The 20,198-nt window shown below is 38.8% G+C and overlaps 1 protein-coding gene across 2 annotated transcripts in view; it reads left to right on the top strand.

Annotated features, from left to right (window-relative positions):
- The window catches only part of APP (amyloid beta precursor protein), a 275,180-nt gene that overhangs the window by 185,626 nt on the left and 69,356 nt on the right, over nucleotides 1–20,198 (top strand). For both annotated transcript variants that reach the window (XM_082654428.1, XM_082654427.1), the window contains exons 10-11: nucleotides 3,935–4,009; nucleotides 4,715–4,873. In XM_082654428.1, coding sequence (XP_082510554.1) covers nucleotides 3,935–4,009; nucleotides 4,715–4,873 — 234 coding nt within the window. The remainder of the gene's footprint in view (nucleotides 1–3,934; nucleotides 4,010–4,714; nucleotides 4,874–20,198) is intronic.

Below are 20,198 nucleotides of genomic sequence, written 5' to 3'. Positions count from 1 at the left end.
ATAACTGAGTGAATGAAGAAAGAAAAATAGGGTTTTTCTTTAGGAAAGATACACACAATATGTAATCACTGTTGAGAAGGAGTAGGACGGCTATCAGCTGCCATACTTATTGCCACTGAAAAGACATCTTTTAAACTTAAATCCTGTCTCACTACTTGTTTCTGAAGCTCTCAGAACCTTGTTATTGCCCACAAAATCCATTTGTGGGAAAATGAAGGCCCCAAAAAGAAAAATAGCAAAATAAACACTGAACGCTCAGCTTGGCATTTCCAGTGCCTGCCCCCTCACCCAACCTCCTGCACCCCAAATCCAGTCATCTTAATTCCTCTCCCACCTCAACTGCTACCGTCGTCATATGGGCAGCCTTAAACCACTCTGCTCAACGTATGCTAAACCCATCACGGCCTCTCTCTGCTCTCAGCATTGATCTCTGGAAAGGTGTCCCACTCTTCTTCACGCTGGCACATCTCAGCCGTTCCTTACACTCACGTAGTCCTCAGAGTGAGATAAGCAGTCACTGCTCTTTTGCATTTAACTAAATATTTGCTCACCAGTTTTATTCCTCCAGCTGGATTGTAAACCTTTAGTCCCTATACATTTATATAAGTACCTTCCTAACCTTGCATTTCTATCTTGAACCCACTTGGTCATTATTTTTTAAAAAAATTCAGATTCTGAATTTTTTCCATTATTTATTGGTCATTTTGAGCCTGTTAATAGCACTGATTTTAACTACTCTTTCAGATATTATAGATCTGTCCTAGAATAGTAACTTTATTTTAGCACACCTATTTAAGCCATGACTTAGTTCATATATGTTTTAATGGACTTTCTTCACCTTTTAGTTACTACCTATATCTGAGATAATTTAAAGAATGTTATCCTGGAGCAGAGAATGTTGTCTCTTAGATTCCAGGGATCATAGACGTATGAGATGCTTGAGATCAACATTTATCATCATAATCTATGGTACTGAATTCTGGAGACTGTTTGAACTTGCCTGCCTCTTAAATCTCTCTGTATTACTTGTCATTTTCTCTGCATGAAACAGCAAAGTCTTTGAATATCCATAAATCCGGATGATACTGATACTTTCATGCATGCAGTGGAAAATTGCTTTATAAGACTATATGGGGCCACTGTGAAGCCTAGAGCCTGAGAATTTTTAATTTAAAAATTTCATCTTTTAAAATGATTTTTATTACAGTTTTTTTTATTATTTGTTTTCTTACGATACAGAGAATTTGGGGCTTTTATTGTTGCTGGGGCTCATGATAACTCTGAACTTACAGATTTGTGTTGTTCTATGTTATGAATAGTATCTAGCAAATATAAGAAGGTGCACGATCATTTATTCCATATGATTTTAACAGTTTTACTATATCCTTAAAGTAAGGTTCTTCAAAATGGAAGTTGACCTTTCTCTACATTTATTATTTTTAACGATAGAAGCATCAACATCTTAGGAACGGCCTTTTCTCCTGTCACCAAATATAAATAAACTTAGCTCATCTGTTGGATTTGCCATTTTATAATGGCTAATTGGGCCACAGGGGACAAAAGCAGGGTCTTTAGAGCCACAGAGATCTTGGTTTATATCCTTCCTTCTCCATCTTTTTCCTGCATAACTTTGAGCAGGTAACTTAACCTGATCCATAAAAATGGGGATGGCCGGGCTTCCCTGGTGGCGCAGTGGTTGAGAGTCCGCCTGCCGATGCAGGGAACACGGGTTCGTGCCCCGGTTCCGGGAGGATCCCACGTGCCGTGAAGCGGCTGGGCCCGTGAGCCATGGCCGCTGAGCCTGCGCGTCCGGAGCCTGTGCTCCGCAACGGGAGAGGCCACAACAGTGAGAGGCCTGCGCACCGCAAAAAAAAAAAAAAAATGGGGATGGCCAAGGCTAATCTCATGTGAGAAATCAATTAAACGAGAGCGATTTTGGAAAGCTCTTAATACTGGATCTGGTATTTAGCAGGTCAGGAGTGATGCACTCTATTATCAGTGGACCTCAGTGGAAGCCATTGTTCAAAGGGAGACGTTGAGCCCACAATGTGTGTTTATCTTTCAGTAAGTAGGCCTAGCGTGATGGTGTAGGTGAATTGTTTTATTTGGAAGGATGGAGGATATTATTAAATTGCTCTGAAAATCCAAATTTTATTTCATTTCTATAGGAATGCTTATTTTCAATGCATTAGCTAAATAAATCTCCTTAATTATTCCATGGATTCCCCTGCTCAAAGATGAAAGAGCTGAATATACAAAGGAAGATGGTAAAGATTTAAATGTAATGCAGGAAATCAGTTTTTCACATTCCAATAAGACATCTGACTTCTGTCTCAAACTAATTTTGAGATTCCTTACCTGAAGAATTTGTGGCAGAATACCGCCACTATGAACATTTTGGAAGCAGGAAATTCAAATATTTTTATTTCAAGGCTTATCTCATCTGTAAAGCAAAAGTAGTCTTCAGTAGCCCCCATCTCACAGGTGCTCTTCACTAACTCTTGGACCCACCGAAGCATCTGGGGCAATATGTTTCTTTTCCTTCTATATCCTGTTCTTGTTCATAGCAGCTGCACATTTTCCCCAATTTTGCTGTGAATGTGTTAGATTATTTCTTATATGCTCTTCACTTGTAACAGAGAATTCATTCCATTCTTTTTTCTCCATAATTTCATGCACACAACACGGGGAAGCTTGTCTTGTACTTTATACAATGGATTGATGCTAACTGACAATGAAGTATCTAATTAAAAACTGACACGATGATGTGATGTGATATTCTCACAGAACTTCTCTATCAGTAGTTACTTACGCCAAGCTTCAAGGATGTCTGAAAAAAATCAGTTCCTTAGGAATAAATACCTGTAAATAACAGGCTCTTATAATACAGAAATCAGGGTTTCTTGTGCTTTGTATGTCCACAAAGTATGCAAGTAAACAGCTGTCAACAGACGATTATTTTGTTTACTGGATCTTTCTGTTCTTTATATTACCTTGCTCAGGTATGAGCTACACTTAAAAAAAAAAAAACTACTTGATAGTGAGTAGTACACTTGAAAAGGAAAAGGAAGCTGTAAATGGTAAGAATCAAATATCGTTTCCTTTCAGCAGCATTCACAACTGCAGACTTTTCCTTTTTGCATTCAGATCAGTGAGTGAACTTCTCTCAGAGAAATCCAGAGTGAACATCATGGATGAGAAGAGGAAGTCTTATTTTCCTATAAAACAGATTAGCCTGGTTACCAAATTAGTGTTACTTACCAAGAATACTTTTTGCTACATTCAGAACATTATAATGTGTACTGTCTTGGAATTTTTGGAGGAATTTAGAGTGTTCTTTGCTGTTGGTGAGGCAAGTTGGCAAGCAGAATGTTCTAATTGCCCCTCAGTTCTTCAGTGGGGTGGATCTTAGGATTTCTGACAGCTGAAATCTTCATTTCCTTCCTCTATTATATACTTCTTGGTACTGTGCTCATGGCATGTGTACACATGCATAAAGTGTTACATATGTTTTTCCCCCCCTTCGTACTGTTTGAATTTTTATAACTTGCTTTCACAAAAGACTAAAACCAACATGTTCAATTTAATGTTGGAAGACCTTGTACAGGTAATATATGCCTTTTATGAATCGTTGACATTTGTGCACATCAAATAAAATGACTTTCAGCTATTTCTGAAAGTAATAGAAAAGAAAAAACACCAACTTTGTTTCAAAGAGCCATATAAAGGTGAACATTTATGTTTACTGTACTGCTGTGATAGAGTATATACATCTTAGTGAGAGGTCAAATATTATTGAGCTGGGAATGGAACGTGATCCTATTTGTCATGTTTAAAATGTCAAATGTAGAAAAAAAAACCACAGTGATCTAGCTCATTAAATCTATATTTGAAGAAAGAACTGATGGTTTTAAATGATTTCCTCCTTTTGTAGGTCATGAGAGAGTGGGAAGAGGCAGAGCGTCAAGCAAAGAACTTGCCTAAAGCTGATAAGAAAGCAGTGATCCAGGTAAACCCTGAGTCCATCCTCCACCAAGCATCACACCCTTGTTGATGTAGTGCCTGCACCTTTTCAAGCAACTGCTGGAACCTCATGCCTGATCGTTCATATTTCCCTCAACTTGGACTACTGCTCATCATTGTCTAATAATTCAGTTGCTTAAACCCTGCCTTACTTTTGCTCCCAATTAGCTCATTATAATTCATTTCTTTAAAACTCACATTGTTACTTAAAGTCTAATTTTTATCAGTAATATATCTTTCTGGTTGCCATAATCTTCTGCTACTTCTTCCCCGTGGCAAATTTACATGATAATTTGAATTTTTGACTGGAACCCCTCTGAGAATTACCTTCAGTAAACCATGAGGTTATCATGATCATTTTCTTAAAGTTCTTTGAGTAAGAGAGGACTTTCATAAATATGCATGTAATTTAGAGTTTCAAGAGTATATACATTTATTCTACCTTACGGTTAGTCAAATCAGTTTTCAGTGACCATATAAAATAATGATTTACATTGAGAAATTAGGTCTGGGGATGAAAAGCAGGGAAATGGAGGGGAACCCAGAAAACATGCTGAATTAGTCAAAATGTTGGAATGACTGAAGTCTTTGAACACAACAAAGTATATATCCCTTTTAAAAGACTTGAATTTGCTGCTCCGTCCTATTTGTCTGGTTCCCGATTGTCATGTGCCTCTGTTTGTGACGGCAGCATTTCCAGGAAAAGGTGGAGTCTCTGGAGCAGGAAGCAGCCAACGAGAGACAGCAGTTGGTGGAGACGCACATGGCCAGAGTGGAAGCCATGCTCAATGACCGCCGCCGCCTGGCCCTGGAGAATTACATCACCGCTCTGCAGGCTGTGCCACCTCGGGTAGGCCTCCCTTCACAGCTCAGGGCACAGCAGCCAGTAGGCATGGGGACACTGGGGACTGAAGGCCATAAGAAAGCAATCGGGAGAAGTTTCTAAGAGCACCATTATTCACAGGTTCAACCTCAGTCTGTTTTATCTTGAAGGTTAAAGGGTCACAGAGCAGCTGCCTCCACAGTACCATCTCTGCACAGTAGACACACCTTTCCACCGAGGGGTCAGACAGGCTTCCCGGGGACTCACAGTGCAAGACCTGATTTGAGTTGATATCCCTGGATGGTGACAGTTCATGATATAGTTGAAGTCAGGGAACCACAAGAGCTGGAAGGAATTTAGATGTAACCTAGCCCAGCCCCCTTATCATGTGATGTAACTGAGATCAAGAAAAGCTGAGATTTGGCTGGGTTATAAGGATTTTTAGTGGAAAAATAGGACCTAGAACTGAAATTTCCTGCTGAGAACAGCAGCCATATTCTCTGGGGATAGGAGCCCTATTTGGTCATGACGTCCACAGCAAAGGGGTTTATTTGTGGTATTCAGGGATAAATGCCCAGAAAGGCTTACCAGGCACTGCAAGCATAGGCTTCATGGGAGAGCTTACTTTGGATGTAAGGAACATTCTGAGCATGAGTGTGTGTACATCATGTCCGCTTGTTCTATCCATTACTGAGTGAGGAATATTGAAATCTCCAACTATAATTGTGGATTGGACTCTTTCTCATGTGATACCCTCAGGTTTTGCTTTGTGTATTTTGAGGATCTGTTCTTAGGTGCATAAACATTCAGTGTTGTTATGTCCTCTCTACCCCCCTTATCATTATGAAATGTCCTTCTTTATCCCTAGTAATATGTTTTGCTCTAAAATTACTGTGTCTGATATTAATTAAGATACTCTAGCTTTCTTTTAATGTATCATAGTGTATCATTTTTCCATCCTTGTGTGGCCTCTCCCGTTGTGGAGCACAGGCTCTGGACGCGCAGGCTCAGCGGCCATGGCTCACAGGCCCAGCCGCTCTGTGGCATGTGGGATCTTTCCGGACCGGGGCACGAACCCGTGTCCCCTGCATCGGCAGGCGGACTCTCAACCACTGCGCCACCAGGGAAGCCCCATTCTTGTGTTTTTGTTTAACCTATTTGTTTATCTTTGAAGTACATTTCTTCTAAGCAGCATATACTTGGGTCTTGCCCTTTAATTAAGAAGACCATTTAATGAAGTTATTGATATGATTATGCCTAAATCCATCATCATGCAATTTGTTTTCTAGTTGTCCCATCTGTTCCTCGTTCCCCCTTTATTTTTTGCTACCTTTTGGATTAATTGAATATATTTTATGATTCTATTTTGTGTCCTTTGTTGGCTTTTACCTTTAACTCTTTATTATTTTAGTGTTTGCTTTAGAGTTTGTAGAAAACATCTTTAACTTTTCACAATGGTATTATACCAGTACAAATGATGTTATACCACTTCCCTTATATTACAAGAACCTTACAATAAGTTACTGCCATTTCGCGTTTCCTACTCTTTGGGCTGTTGTTGTCATACTTTTTCCATGCTACATTATTGTTATTTCTTAAACAGTCAATTATCTTTTAAAGAGTTAAATAATAAGAAAAATATTTACTTACCTATATGTTTACCATTTCTGGTGTTCTTTGTTCCTTGTGTAGGTCCATCTGGAATCATTTTTCTTCTACCCAGAGGACTTCCTTTAAAATTTATTTTAATGCATTTAGATTCGTAAAGAATTCTTTGTGCTTGGGTATGCCTGAAAATATCCTTATTTCACCTTTCCTTTAAAAGACATTTTTACTGGGATAGAATTCTGAGCTGAGTTGAAGTTTTTCTTCAATTGCCTTGATGTTGATGCTCCATTGTCTTCTTATTTGCATTGTTTGCAACAAAAATACTTATATCATCCTTTTCTTTATGTCTCTGTAAATAATATATCTTTTTTTTTTTTTAATCTGGTTGCTTTTAGGGTTTTTTCCTTTATCACTAGTTTTGAGCAATTTGATTATGATGTGTCCTGGTATATTTCAACCTGCCATTAATCCCCTCTGGCTGTTTTTCATATCATACATTATAGTTTTCATGTCTAGAATTTTAATCTGGATTTTTGTATGTTTGTTTCATATTTTCCATATCTTTACTTAATTTTTGAACCTTTGGAATTTTGTTATTGGCTTTCCGGCATTGTGAAGTTCACCTTGTTGAGTGCTGGGTATTTTGGGATACCTATTACTATTCCTGAGCTTTGTTCTGTAATGCAGTAAATTACTTGGAAACAGAGTAGTTATCAACCTGTGGCTAGTGATTCCTCAATCCTGAAGCAAGATCCTTCTGAGTAATCTACCATGAATGTTGAGTTTTTCCATCTAGATCATGGAAACAAGTACTATTTCTGACCCTGTGTGAACACCAGACACTGTTACCGCTAATCCTTTTGGGTGATTTTTTTCCCCATGGCCTCATGTTTCTTTCATGTCTGTGCATTGATCATTAGTCAGCTGTATTCTCATAGGGTATCATCTCCAGTTTCTCTCTCTGAGCAACTCCTTCCTCTCCAGTATTTTTTCCTGTGACTGCCAGCCACCTCCGTCTCTTCAGACTCTCACCCCATATCTTCAGCTCTCTGGAATCTCCCAGGCTCTGACTGGGTTTCCACGCCTGGAGCCACAGCCTGGAAACTCAAGGCAGTAAGCTTGGGCAATTGTAGAGTTCATAATATGTTTCTTATTTCTCAGTGGTCTCTGTCCTTTACCTGGCATCTGATATCTTACAGAAATATAGTCCTATATAGTTTGTCCATTTTTTGGTGGTTACTGGCAGCAAGGTAAATCTAGTTTCCACTACTTATCTTGGCTGGAAATGGCAGTCTGTGTGTACACTATGTAACTAAACCAAAAAAAACACCCACTTGCACTGATTCTCCTCGTCATTTTGATTTTTCTTTCTATACTAAGGTTCAGAGCAGAAAGCTATGAGGAACCGTAAGAGAGCTCTGGTAGTCTTCCAGATGGCGAAATAGTATTGACCCTTTTTTACCAATGGCGTCACTGAGATTGAGTGGCTAGTTCAGGGTGACACTACTAGTAATGGACAGGGTGGAGCTGTGAGTCACAGGTGACCACCGCGGGGCCTTCTACCAGACCAGGCTTCCTCTCAGAACAGAAACCTTTTGAAAAAGAATATTCACATTAGCATTTTCATTTTCTCTTCAGAAAAACATCTGTCCTGGCACTGTTCAGTAAAATTATGTTTATGTATCTGGAGAATGAGTTCCTTGGTTACTGTCTTTTTTTACAGGACTTTATTTTGGAGTGCGGGGCCATCAGCATCATTTGCCAGAGCAAGGCAGGGCAGTGGGTGTTGAGACCAGAATCTGAACAGCTGACATTTAGTGAAGTGTTCCAGCTAAAAGTCCTATTTCTGAAGTAAGATCTTTGCTAAATGGTCATTGATAGAGCTAAAAGTAAGATGAGGACTGAATGGAGTCTTCAACAAATGCATATTTCATATCTTTCAGTTCAGTCCCATCAGCCATCACAGGAAAGACAGTGACAAGAATAATGTTTGCCAAAGCTTCTTGTGTTATCAAAGGGGATAATTTCAGATTTGGTCATAATCATGCTTGCCGAGAGTCAGGTGATCATGCCGTGTAGAATTAGACAACATGTTTATTTGAAATAAAAATTTTAAATTGGATTAAGAAGAACTATTTAACTGTCAAAAAATCAGATATTTGTTGATTGATCCAAGATTCGTGTTGAATTCTTACCTAGAAATGCATAAAACTCTCCCATCTAATAAAAACTGGGACTGGGTAGTTACAGGCATGCAATCTTGGGATTACCTGCCATTTTTGTTAAGTTATTGTCTTTGTGGGTTTTATTTGAATTTTAATGTATAGCTTGACATGGCACTTAGCTCCACACTTTGGAAAATGCGAGAAAATTCTAAATCCCTTCTTGAGGACTTTTATATACTGCTGTTGAAAGACATAAATCAGAAGCTTGCCAGTAACTCTCTGATAAAGGTCATGTCTTGTATTGGAGCCATAAATAAGTATTTCTGAAACCTCCCTCATACTTACACAGTGCCTGGGAAATACAAAATATTTACTCAATGTTAGCTGAATATAAGAAAATGAATTAGGTGTTTTTTCTGTAGATTCTGTAGCTGATAATCACGTCAGAATAACTATCCCCTTAACCCTGACCACTTTTGCCAAATAGTCCCCAACTTCACAAACAGGAATCTGGAGCAAAGCGGATTGTTTATACAGTCTCTTTGAAGCTTAGGTTTAATCCATGCTTTCATTTTTTTTTTAAACCCAAGCTTGGAAGTATGACGTGATGATGTTTTTGTGCAGCTGGAATTCCTTGGTCTACCACGAATTTCATTTGTGAGTCCCTGTGTCTGTGTGTGCTTTATGTTCCAAATTTCCTTTTTGATGAATTACATTCCTACTGGCTGATACACTGAATGGCCAACCTAGAAGTGCATTGTTTGAATCATATTTAGAATTTTTATATACATATATACTTCACATATTACAGTTGTTAAAACAGTCTCTCCATGTCCGTCCATCCTCTTTCCCCCTCTCTCAACCCCCAGGAATAAAAAAATTAGAATGCAGTTGTGTCTTTGCACTAGGATAAACTCTTAATCTGTAGAGGGCTAGTAACTCTTCTAAGGACGAGCTCTTCAAAATTTTCACTTCTTTAAAAGTTTCCTTGGAAAAATAAAGGAGTTACACTTTTTTTTCCAGAAAAGTTAAAGTCTTCTCCAAAGTGGCATCACACGTTGTTAAACTTCTATCACCCTTGGAGGCCTTTAAGCTACTAAACATAAGTACTGCTTTAAACTAAATTATCATCACAAAACACAGGACTTTGGCTTCTTACTTTCACAGAGCTCAAATTGATGCAACTCATGAAATAATGAGTTAAATACTATCTGAGCCTTCCCTCCTGTAACTGGCAGAGTCTACTTCATAGATGGAGAAAAGATTATGCTATTGCCTGACTGTTCAACATTCTCTGTAATCTGAAGAGAAACTATACTTAAGTGGGATCCCATATAGATAAACTAAAGGCCGCATAGGAATTTCTGTTTAAAATAAACTTTCCATTGTAGGCTTAGGTCTGGAAAAATTTAGGAGCTGGAGTAAGAACTGAAATGTTTTAAAGATAAGAGACAAAAAGCCAAAGCTTTCTATGTAATTCTGGGATTTTTGGTGTCTTTACAGATACTCAGTCTAAATCTCCATTAGACAACATCCTAATTACTATCCTGACTTCAACAACTTTTAAGAATTTTCTATGTAGAAGAAAGAATTAAGAAACATTTTCATGTATGTCTGTGTGTCTGTGTGCCAGTAGTGTTGTTTTGGTTTTTATCCACTGTCTCAGGAGATATCTTATCCATACTAAATTTGGATACTAAATACTGCATTGCAGCCATCTTATCCTTACTAAAATTAATTTCATGTTTGTATCTGATGCTTCACACTCAGACTCTCAACATTTAATTGAGCAAAAAAATTGGGAGGCAGTTTCTTTAGCACCTGCACTCTTTCCTTTCTCATTTCTTTTCTTTTTTTTCTAATTGAAGTATAGTTGACTTACAATATTATATTAGGTTCAGGTGTAAAACATAGTGATTATATATTTTTATGGATTGCATACCATACAGAGTTATTATATAATATTATTGACTGTATTCCCCATGCTGTACATTACATCCCTGGGACGTGTTTGTTTTACAACTAGAGGTTTCTACCTCTTAATCCCCTTCACCAATTTCACCCATTATTCCCCTCTTCTCCTGCTGGTGACCATCAGTTTGTTCTTTGTATCTGTGAGTCTGTTTTTGTTTCTTTATATTTGTTCATTTGTTTTATTTTTTGGATTCCCCATATACGTGAAAACATAGTATTTGTCTTTGTCTGATTTATTTCACTAATTATAATACTCTCCAGATTCATCCATGCTGTTGCAAGTGTATATACCACACTTTTTTTTTTTTTTTTTTTTTTTTTTTTTGGTGGTACGAGAGCCTCTCACTGCTGTGGCCTCTCCCATTGCGGAGCACAGGCTCCGGACATGCAGGCTCAGCGGCCATGGCTCACGGGCCCAGCCGCTCCGCAGCATGTGGGATCCTCCCGAACTGGGGCACAAATACGTGTCCCCTGCATCGGCAGGCGGACTCCCAACCACTGCGCCACCAGAGAAGCCCTATACTACATCTTCTTTACACATTCATCTGGCAGTTGGCACTTAGGTTGCTTTTATATCTTGGCTATTGTAAATAAACCTACTATGAACATTGGGGTGCATACATCTTTCCGAATTAGTGTCTTCATTCTCTTTGGGTAAATACCAAGGAATGGAATTGCTAGATTGTATGGTAGTTCTATTTTTAATTTTTTGAGGAATCTCCATGCTGCTTTCCATAATGGCTCTACCAGTTTACACTCCCACCAACAGTATACTAGATTACTTCAGCCAAATGTTAAATTTTCTTGAGATTCCTGAAAATGTCTTCATACAATTCTTTAGTAGAATGATTTGTGAGATTTACTATGAAGGAGCACGGTTTTTTCCCTAAATTGAGATTTTGCTCACTGCTGTTAGGTGTATTTTAGCAGCAGGGCAATACGTGTTCAATAAAAAGTAGCAATCGTTGGAGAAAATAAAAGGCAGCAATTAGTTGGTATGCCGTGGCAGGCAAACTAGTGACAGCACGAGGAGGTACCAACTAAATCAGTCTTTAGCCAATATGAATGTTGGTGTAACTATATGTTTTATAACGTAAACAGAAACTGAGGTGCTAAACTTGACTGCTTTTGTTTTTATATAATTTCTAACTGCCCTTCTCCCTGCAGTTCTTCATTTTCTGCTAATCACTTCTGGTCGCAAAAGAAATAGGAAGCGTTGATAGAATATATGTAGATAATATATATCTCCAAGGTAAATATACTGCATCTACACCTCAATATAATGGATGGTAAATAAATTAGAAGTTATTTGCTGACATCTTAATATGTGAAGGCACTGAGGGAGATGAGCACTAAGAAGTTTCAAACATCCTACCCTCAAGTTTTTTGTTGTTTTTTTCAATTTATTTATTTTTGGCTGCCTTGGGTCTTCATTGCTGCGCGTGGGCTTTCTCTAGTTGCAGTGAGTGGGGGCTACTCTTCGTTGCGGTGCGCAGGCTCCTCAATGCAGTGGCTTCTCTTGTTGCAGAGCACGGGCTCTAGGCACATGGGCTCCAGTAGTTGTGACACGTGGGCTCAATAGTTGTGGCACATGGGCTTAGTTGCTCCGCGGCATGTGGGATCGTCCCAGACAAGGGCTTGAAGCCGTGTCCCCTGCATTGGCAGGCGTATTCTTAACGACTGCGCCACCAGGGAAGTCCCCAAGTTTTGAATATAATCAAAATTTTGTAAAGCTGATCAGAATGTACTTAAAAGATTACTGGCTTGAAAATCATCTTTGAGGAATATAATTATCCTGTACCTTATATATTTATTATTCATTCATTCATCATTCATTTATTTTTAGTTGAGGTTTGTAAAATTTGGTGAGCACAAGGGGACTTGTTAACTTGAGAGCTTTTAAGGACAGACCCCATATCAAATGGTGGGTGGAAAGACAAATGGGAGAATTCTCATTTATTAAACAAAGTCCTATAAACTGTGCTGTGTGGTTTGCATGCTATTCCGGAAAAGCCTCTCAGTATTACCTCTTACCTTGCTTTGAATCTTTACCTAGCTGAATAGACAGATCTTGCTAAAGACCAGCAGGAAGTGTGTAATGAGAGACACTAGTGTTTTCTGTTTTTAATTGAATTAAGTTAAATAGAAAATTAAGACGTATGTAGGCAAGGCATCCACTTGAAAGCTGTCCTGTGCCTCTGAGACCCTATTCCTCACCCAGATTCCCTCCATAGCAGAGCCCCACTTAGTCACTGTCTTCAAAGTCGAAATAGCTCTTCATCCGATGCTGTCAAACATACAGCACTGGGATGTCATATTTCGTTCTAGCAAAGGTTGCACGTACATATTTATATGTCAATACCTATTTTCATTCATTCTTGAAAATGAAAGCCCATTATGAAAACATAAATATTTAGTTGTTTTAGACAAATGCATAGCACATTATTTAATAATCCAGTGGTTACTTAACTGTCTGGCGTTACAGATATCTGCCCTACAGAACAGATAGCAACAAGGGATCTTCTCCCTAGAAACGTGTGTGTGTGCACACAAAATTACACATAGGTTTCCTTATATTGTTTCTAGGAGGTCAAGGCACTGTGGTTAGGTAGGGTATGAGAAGAGAGTGAAATTGAAAGAAATATAAATGTGCATATCTTAGAACATGGTGTAGCCACTTGGGGGATTTGTGAAGCAAAAATGCCGAAATCTAAGTATGAATATACAAAATTGAAGCATATTGTAATTCTCTCTTAAGAAGTCAAGAGTATGGCATGGTTGGCATTTGTCAGATGATCAGACCATTTGACAAATCTTTCTGAAGGTCTGTGGTATCTTAAAACATCTTTTGTTTACGATTTCTTCCTCAACTCTGCGGGCTTTGCCATCTGGGTTGCGTTAATAATCCTGTTCATCACTGAGGGCTTCAGCATGCTTCACTGCGTGACTAAACGAGAGTTGAAGACATACAAATCCAAACACTTTCTGGCGCTTCTTTGCTCGCAGGTCAGCAGATCCAAGCTCTGTATCCAATGGATGCTAAGCTGGTCCAAAAGCATAAATCATGGGGTTTGGGCCAGATCCTAAATTTCAGTTCTGTATGCTGTCTTCATTGATGTATAGCTGGGGTCTGTGTAACTGAAGAAAGAACCGGTCCCTCTGCTCTTAGTACTCTGACACCAAATATGTGTGGGGTTTTCCCTCCCATAAAATAATTCTGACACTAACTACCTGTAGTTAGCATAGATCGCCACGGGTTAAGGGTTCAGTCCCACAGGGCTGCCCCCTCCCTCACTTCGGAAGCCAGTCGCAAAATCCTAGATTTTCACCTTGTATTTCTGATGCACCAGCTATAAATCAAGGGTCCCCATGACCTGCTCCTCAGGTTTGATAATTCACTAGAACAACTCACAGAATAAGTACCTTATTTACTGTTAGCAATGTATTGTAAAGGATAGAACTCAGGAAGAGTTAGATGGAAACGACTGTAGGGCACAGTATGGGGGAAGGGGTGTGCAGCTTGCATGCCCTCTCGAGGCGTGGTACCCTCCTGGCATCCCAATGTGTTCTCCAGCTGAGAAGCTCTCTGAATTCCATTGCTTAGGGGTTTTCTTGGGGAGGTTCCATTAAGTAGCCATGAATGATTAAATCATTGGCTATTGGTGATTAAACTCAGTCTCCAGCCCCTCTCCCTTCCCTGGAGATCAGAAAACGGGGCTGAAAGCTCCAACCCTCTAATCATTTGGCTGGTTCTCTTGTGTTTGGAACCAAGGACTAAGACCAAATATTGGTTCCTCTAAGCAACCAGTTCCCATCCTCCAAGAGTCACCTCATTAGCATACAAAAAGATACTCTTATCTCTCTAAGGGTCTAATAAGCTCTTGTGTCTGGAACCAAGGACTAAGACCAAATACTATGACAAAACATGCTCCTGCCACCAAATTTTATAACTGTTTCAGGAGCTCTGTGTCAGGAACTGGGGTCAGAGACCAAACATGTATTTCTTTTTTTCTGGTACACGGGCCTCTCACTGTTGTGGTTTCTCCTGTTGCGGAGCACAGGCTCCGGACGCGCAGGCTCGGCGGCCATGGCTCACGGGCCCAGCCACTCCGCGGCATGTGGGATCTTCCCGGACCGGGGCACGAACCCGTGTCCCCTGCATCGGCAGGCGGACTTTCAACCACTGCGCCACCAGGGGAGCCCGAAACATGTATTTCTTATGTCACGGTAACCAAAATAAATTATTGCTGAGAACTAGCAAAATATCCCAGAAACAAACTAAAACCTACCAGATATGACAAACTGTCCAGAGGTCCCTAATTTGTGAGTGACAGGATTAAAACCACCCTTATTTCCCATATTTTATAGTACAGTATAAACACCTATTTTTAATTACCAAGTTTGCCATCTTATAACTTGGAACAAGTGACTTAATTAGAAGGATTCTTTCTCCTCTATTTGCAAATTGGGGTTAATCATTCTACTTTTTTGTAATTAGCATTGTCTAGCTTTTTGTTAGCCATAATTAGAAAAACAAAAGGATTAATCGAAGGTTGAGATGAGACTGTGAAGTAGAAAGATATCTTCCTCCCTGAGAAGAGAACGATTGTTAGGACAGACTATAGAGGTTTTGGTGCCTTGTCCCTATTAGGAAGTCGTCTGCCTCCTTGTGGAGGAGGGATGGGATGGGAGATGGCTTTGCCTGTGTACTGCTGTGCTGTGTTACAGAGCCAAATAGTAATCTGGATATGCTGGGAAGGGATATATCTAATGCCTCCATGTTACCAAAGCTGGAGGAACACTGAATGGAGCCGCGCATGAGAATCTACTCCCATTTCCTCTGTTGCTTCTTCAACACTTCTATGTTCAACCTGACATAGAATTGTCATTTGCCTTCTTACAGTCATGTTAAACTATTACAAAAATCACTTATGTGCTCTTCTGAAGAAAGCAATATGCAGTGGACTTTAGCTCAACTCCTAGTTTTAAACCTTTGTGATCAAAGGTTCCCGTGGAAGCTTCCCCAAATGGGTTTTTTTTTTCAGATTTTTCTTGCAACCGTGAGAGTGCATGTGAAATGCCGAGGGAGGTCTACCGTGGCAAAATAAACTCATCCAAGAGACCATCTCAAGCGGAAAGAGGATAAACTCTCTTAAGGGAGTTTTTTAAACCTGCACACAGAGATTTTGTACATTGTACATCTATGTGCTCAAGATATCTCAAAATCCAAGATGTAGAACTGTGAAAATAATGGCCCTGAACCTACTTATGAAAACAGGAGAGAATTGCATTTTCTTGGTAGGTGATTAACTTCCCCAGTCACAGGGTTGGAAACAACTAGGGTTCAATTTAATGCTTCAGGAGAGGGTTTTCTGAATACGTCCCTTGTGAACTAGAAAGGTTAGGGTGCTTCCCCATAAAGTGACTCATTTACTTCCTTCTTGACAAGATTATGCTTAGGGCTTTTAAAGGCTCTTGACAGATCATTCCCTCCCATCAGGAGATGGTTTCAGGCACAAGTGTCTGTTATGATAAGATGCCAGATTTCTACATCAAGCATAACGCTGCAGAGAGGCAGAGTGGAGCTGAACAATTGTGTCTTAATGTACCACAGTTCCAAGTGAACTGTGGAATAGAAAGCTACCCACTCAGACGTGATTGGCATTGAGTCAGTCAAATGTGTCTGATTGATCCAAAGTCCATGGACACCAAGTTTATGAAATTGCATAAAAGAACCAAGTGAAAAAGGCAATACATCTGAGAAGTGGGAACATTAATTTCTTAAAGTTACCTTTTAGAGGGAAAGGCTGTGAAATTTCTTTCAAAATTCCATGCATCAGCCTGACATCAAAACCCAAGCCACAAGAAGACAAACTATAACATCTTTTGAAATTAAGGATATGAATCTTGTGGACACTGGGGTTTGAACATTCTGTAGAGCCTATGAAATATTTTCTGGGAAGAGTTCCCCATTAAAACAGCTCCCTAAAGGACCCCAACAGACTGGGTGGATAGATCAGTATGTACCAAAAAATTGGGAATGCATCTCTTCTTGGTTGAGAGATGGTTATTTTCAACTCAGATGCTGTGAAGGATATATTTTGCCCCTGGAACTACTTGTGCAAGTTATATTTAGCTCTAGGTTATTCATTAATTTAATTAACATTTTTTTGACAACCAAATTATGCCAGGAACTGAGCCAGGAGTTAGTGATACGTTACACTCTTGTTCCAAGAGAGGGAAATGGTTAATGTTCCAAAATGTAAATCTTCTATTTTCAGGTTCAGTATAATCTATTTTAGTAGGGCCTACTCTTAATCCTTTACGAAATTTCTTTTTGAAATGATTTTTTTTAATGCAGTGTGATTGTGAAGTGAATTTAATGTGTACTGAAAAGTGCTACATCTGATGCAAATAGATACTTTGTAATTATGGGCTAAACACTCAGAAACAATAATGACAATAAAAAAAAAGGATTGGATATAATTAGCCCCCCTGGGGCAGATCTTTTCCTTTTATTATCTCTGTTCTTTGCTATAATTTTTAATAATAAGATTAGCCATTCAATGGCAATATAACCAGATTTCAGTATTAATGCATAGAATATTGTGGAATGAGGGGAATTTGGCAGAAAAAAATGTTATTACTAGTTACAGAAGATGTTAAAGACTTGAGAAAGGTTGAAATTATATGCATAGAGGTTAAAATGTTTCCTAATCTCTGCTTACTGCCAATATCCTTACAATGAGCCACTGAATTCTTAAGCTTGTTTTTCTAATCGCCTGAATAATCCTGTCTTAAATGTAAGGATCATGACAGTAGAATAGCAGTTACTTTAAGAGAATATATTTCTATAGATACCAGGTATTTTTTCCTATCATTTCTATATGAATGTTCTGAGTTTTTAATTAAAATTTTAAGAAATTCATCTTTGTCCTAACATAATGAAATAAAATTCCCGAAACAATGGAGGTTCCCTGGTATTCTGTGATATGTGAAATAGCTCTAGAAATAGTTTTAAGCCTTGGAAATTCTGCGTTCTGCCTAAAAATTGTAAAGGCAGTTATTTCTGTATTTGAATGAAACACCCATGAATCACATACCAAAGGCAGAACTCTTTTTTTTTTTTTAACTAAAGCAAATGAATATACAGAAGTACAAAGGAATGTTACCTATTTTTCTTTCTTAACTAAAATAGCGTTTATGAGGTATCGTCTGCCATTTCATTTGACATGATTTGTCTGTCTACTCCAACATAAAAACTAATCTGATTTCTTTTATTTTTCATTTCTAAGCATGATCATTAGAAATATGTTTACGTGAATAAGTCAACCAAACAGAACCCTGTAATTCATTTAATGAGGGACGTCAGAGTGTCTTTCTGAGTGTCTTCCTGAATTCTGGTGTCCTGAGGTGTAGGCAGTGGGAAGAAAAGGCTGGTAGGTGCACGCGCAGTGTGTATCTGAACTCACATAAACAGTGATGAGGTCATGGCTTACACTGGGCTCTTAGGGCTTATTATCCTCACAGGAGCTTTGTTCCCCAGCAGAGAGAGGCCTGGGCCATCACGAGAGCCCGGTGTGCTACTGTTTCATTGTCAAGCTCTAGGGATTTGGGGGAGAAAGTTAGGAATATATTTCTGAATATACTTCTGAAACATATAAAGAAATGTCGGTATTAAAGGAGATAAGCAATTTTCAGCATTCGAACACATTCACCATTTAATTATCCATCTTAGTAGAAGATAAGGATGGATTTAGAACTAGAATCCATGAATGTCACAAAAGCCTAACTTTTTATTAATACCTATAATCTTTTTCCGGTAATCCTAAACAGATTGAAAGAGGACCTTCCTATCTTGCTATTTCTCCTCCCTACATCCGAGGCATTAGCTAAAGCACAGCGGAATGCCAAAAACCAAGGACAGTATTTCCAAGATTGAACAAATCTGGATGATTTTCAGCACAATTAAAAGCGGATATTAGCGTGTCCCAAAATAATATTATCTGAGCTTATAAAAGCTAGAAATCCAGGCAAGGACTCCTAGAACAGGCTCTCATTTCTAACTATTCAGCGATTTTTTTCAGTTTCCAGTTCTATAGGTTACTTTGTGGAACATGTCTTTGGTGTGGTCCATTTTAGAGTTTCCTTGAAAGGCAGGGTCACATAGTGATCAGGAGAACGGGCTCGGAGCCAATGTTGGGCTACCTGTTCTTGCTGTACCCCTGACTAGCTCTGTAACTAAATGGAACCAGCTTCGTAGTCCTAAACCTCCTTTGTGCCTTGTTTGCTTCATCAATGTAGTGGGGCAAGCAGCTGCACCTCTGTCACAGGGTTGATAGGAAGATTTAATGAGTTACTATGAATAAAGCACTTGAAACACAATCTTATTCATATAAGCAGTGAATAAGTGCTGAACTGTTATTGCTTAGAAGAAAGGGAAAGGGGGAGGGGATGGAGGTAGGGACTGAGTAGAAGAAATCAGCGTGTACTGAGTAGCAGCTGTGGATGCAGCGTTGTGTGAGTAACTAACAACATTTTTAACTCCCACATACACCGTATGAAAGATCATTATCTGAATGGTACAGATGAAGCATAGATATTTTGTGACTCGTGTTTATTTTAAAATTAATGTTAACATTAATAATAGCAAGTGGGAATCGATACTGTTTGTGATGATAGTGGAAAAAAGCAGTGGGGGGAGACCCAAGTGTCAGTTGGCAGAATTCAGCTTAGAGCAGCAATGCCAAGGCCAGTTTGGAGCAGTTATATCCTAGTGCCCATGCTTGAAGGTGACAGTCCTCTGAGGACAACATGCCTTGTAGAAACATTTATAGGTGACTGACTACAAAAAAAAAAAAAGAAAAAGAAGAAAAGAAAGTTATGATGAAAAACAATCTTTATGTTCAATTGAAGTATTTTTTTTCTTATTTGAGCTCTTAAAGAAAAAAAAATCCATTTTCTTTAAAACAACAAAGCCTTTTCAAGAGGAAAGAAATGAAATAGAGCACCTGAGAAAGCACATTCAGCCAGTCGGCTGGGACACCTTTGATGAATGCAATTAGTTGCAGTCTCCAATTTTGGAAGCATAATTGCAGTAGAACTAGAGGGACTTCTTTAGGACTTGGTGTTGAATAAGGAACAAGCATGTATATAATATCCTGATTGCACAGTCCTGCGTATAAAATATCCATTGCATTCAACAACACTCGGCCTTTGATTTCTGACCCCAAACTCACCTTTTTTAAATATATATATTTAAAACCTATTGTCTTTTAAATATGTATATTATCGAAGAAGTTTGTCGGTTTTTATCTCTTTTACTACTTTTCGGATTTAAAGGGCCATTCCCTGATTTGTAGGGTCAACCAGATTTCAGAGTACCAGTGAAAATTGTAATGATGTGTTGCCCAAAACTGTTTCAAGCTGTGATATCTGCCTTTTTTTGAAGATTATGGAGAAGCATATTAGGATAAAAGGATAAAAGAAATAAATAAGGCAGATGAACTCAGGTTTACTTTCTTTTCATTGTATTTCTTTGTTTTTCTTAAGTATAGGAATGTGGCCTATGGAAGGTATAGTACAGAGCACCCTTTCTGAGTCAG

Source organism: Grampus griseus, assembly GCF_964374135.1.
Source record: "Grampus griseus genome assembly, chromosome: 5".
NCBI lineage: Eukaryota > Metazoa > Chordata > Mammalia > Artiodactyla > Delphinidae > Grampus > Grampus griseus.
This window is presented reverse-complemented; position numbering and strand designations above follow the sequence as displayed.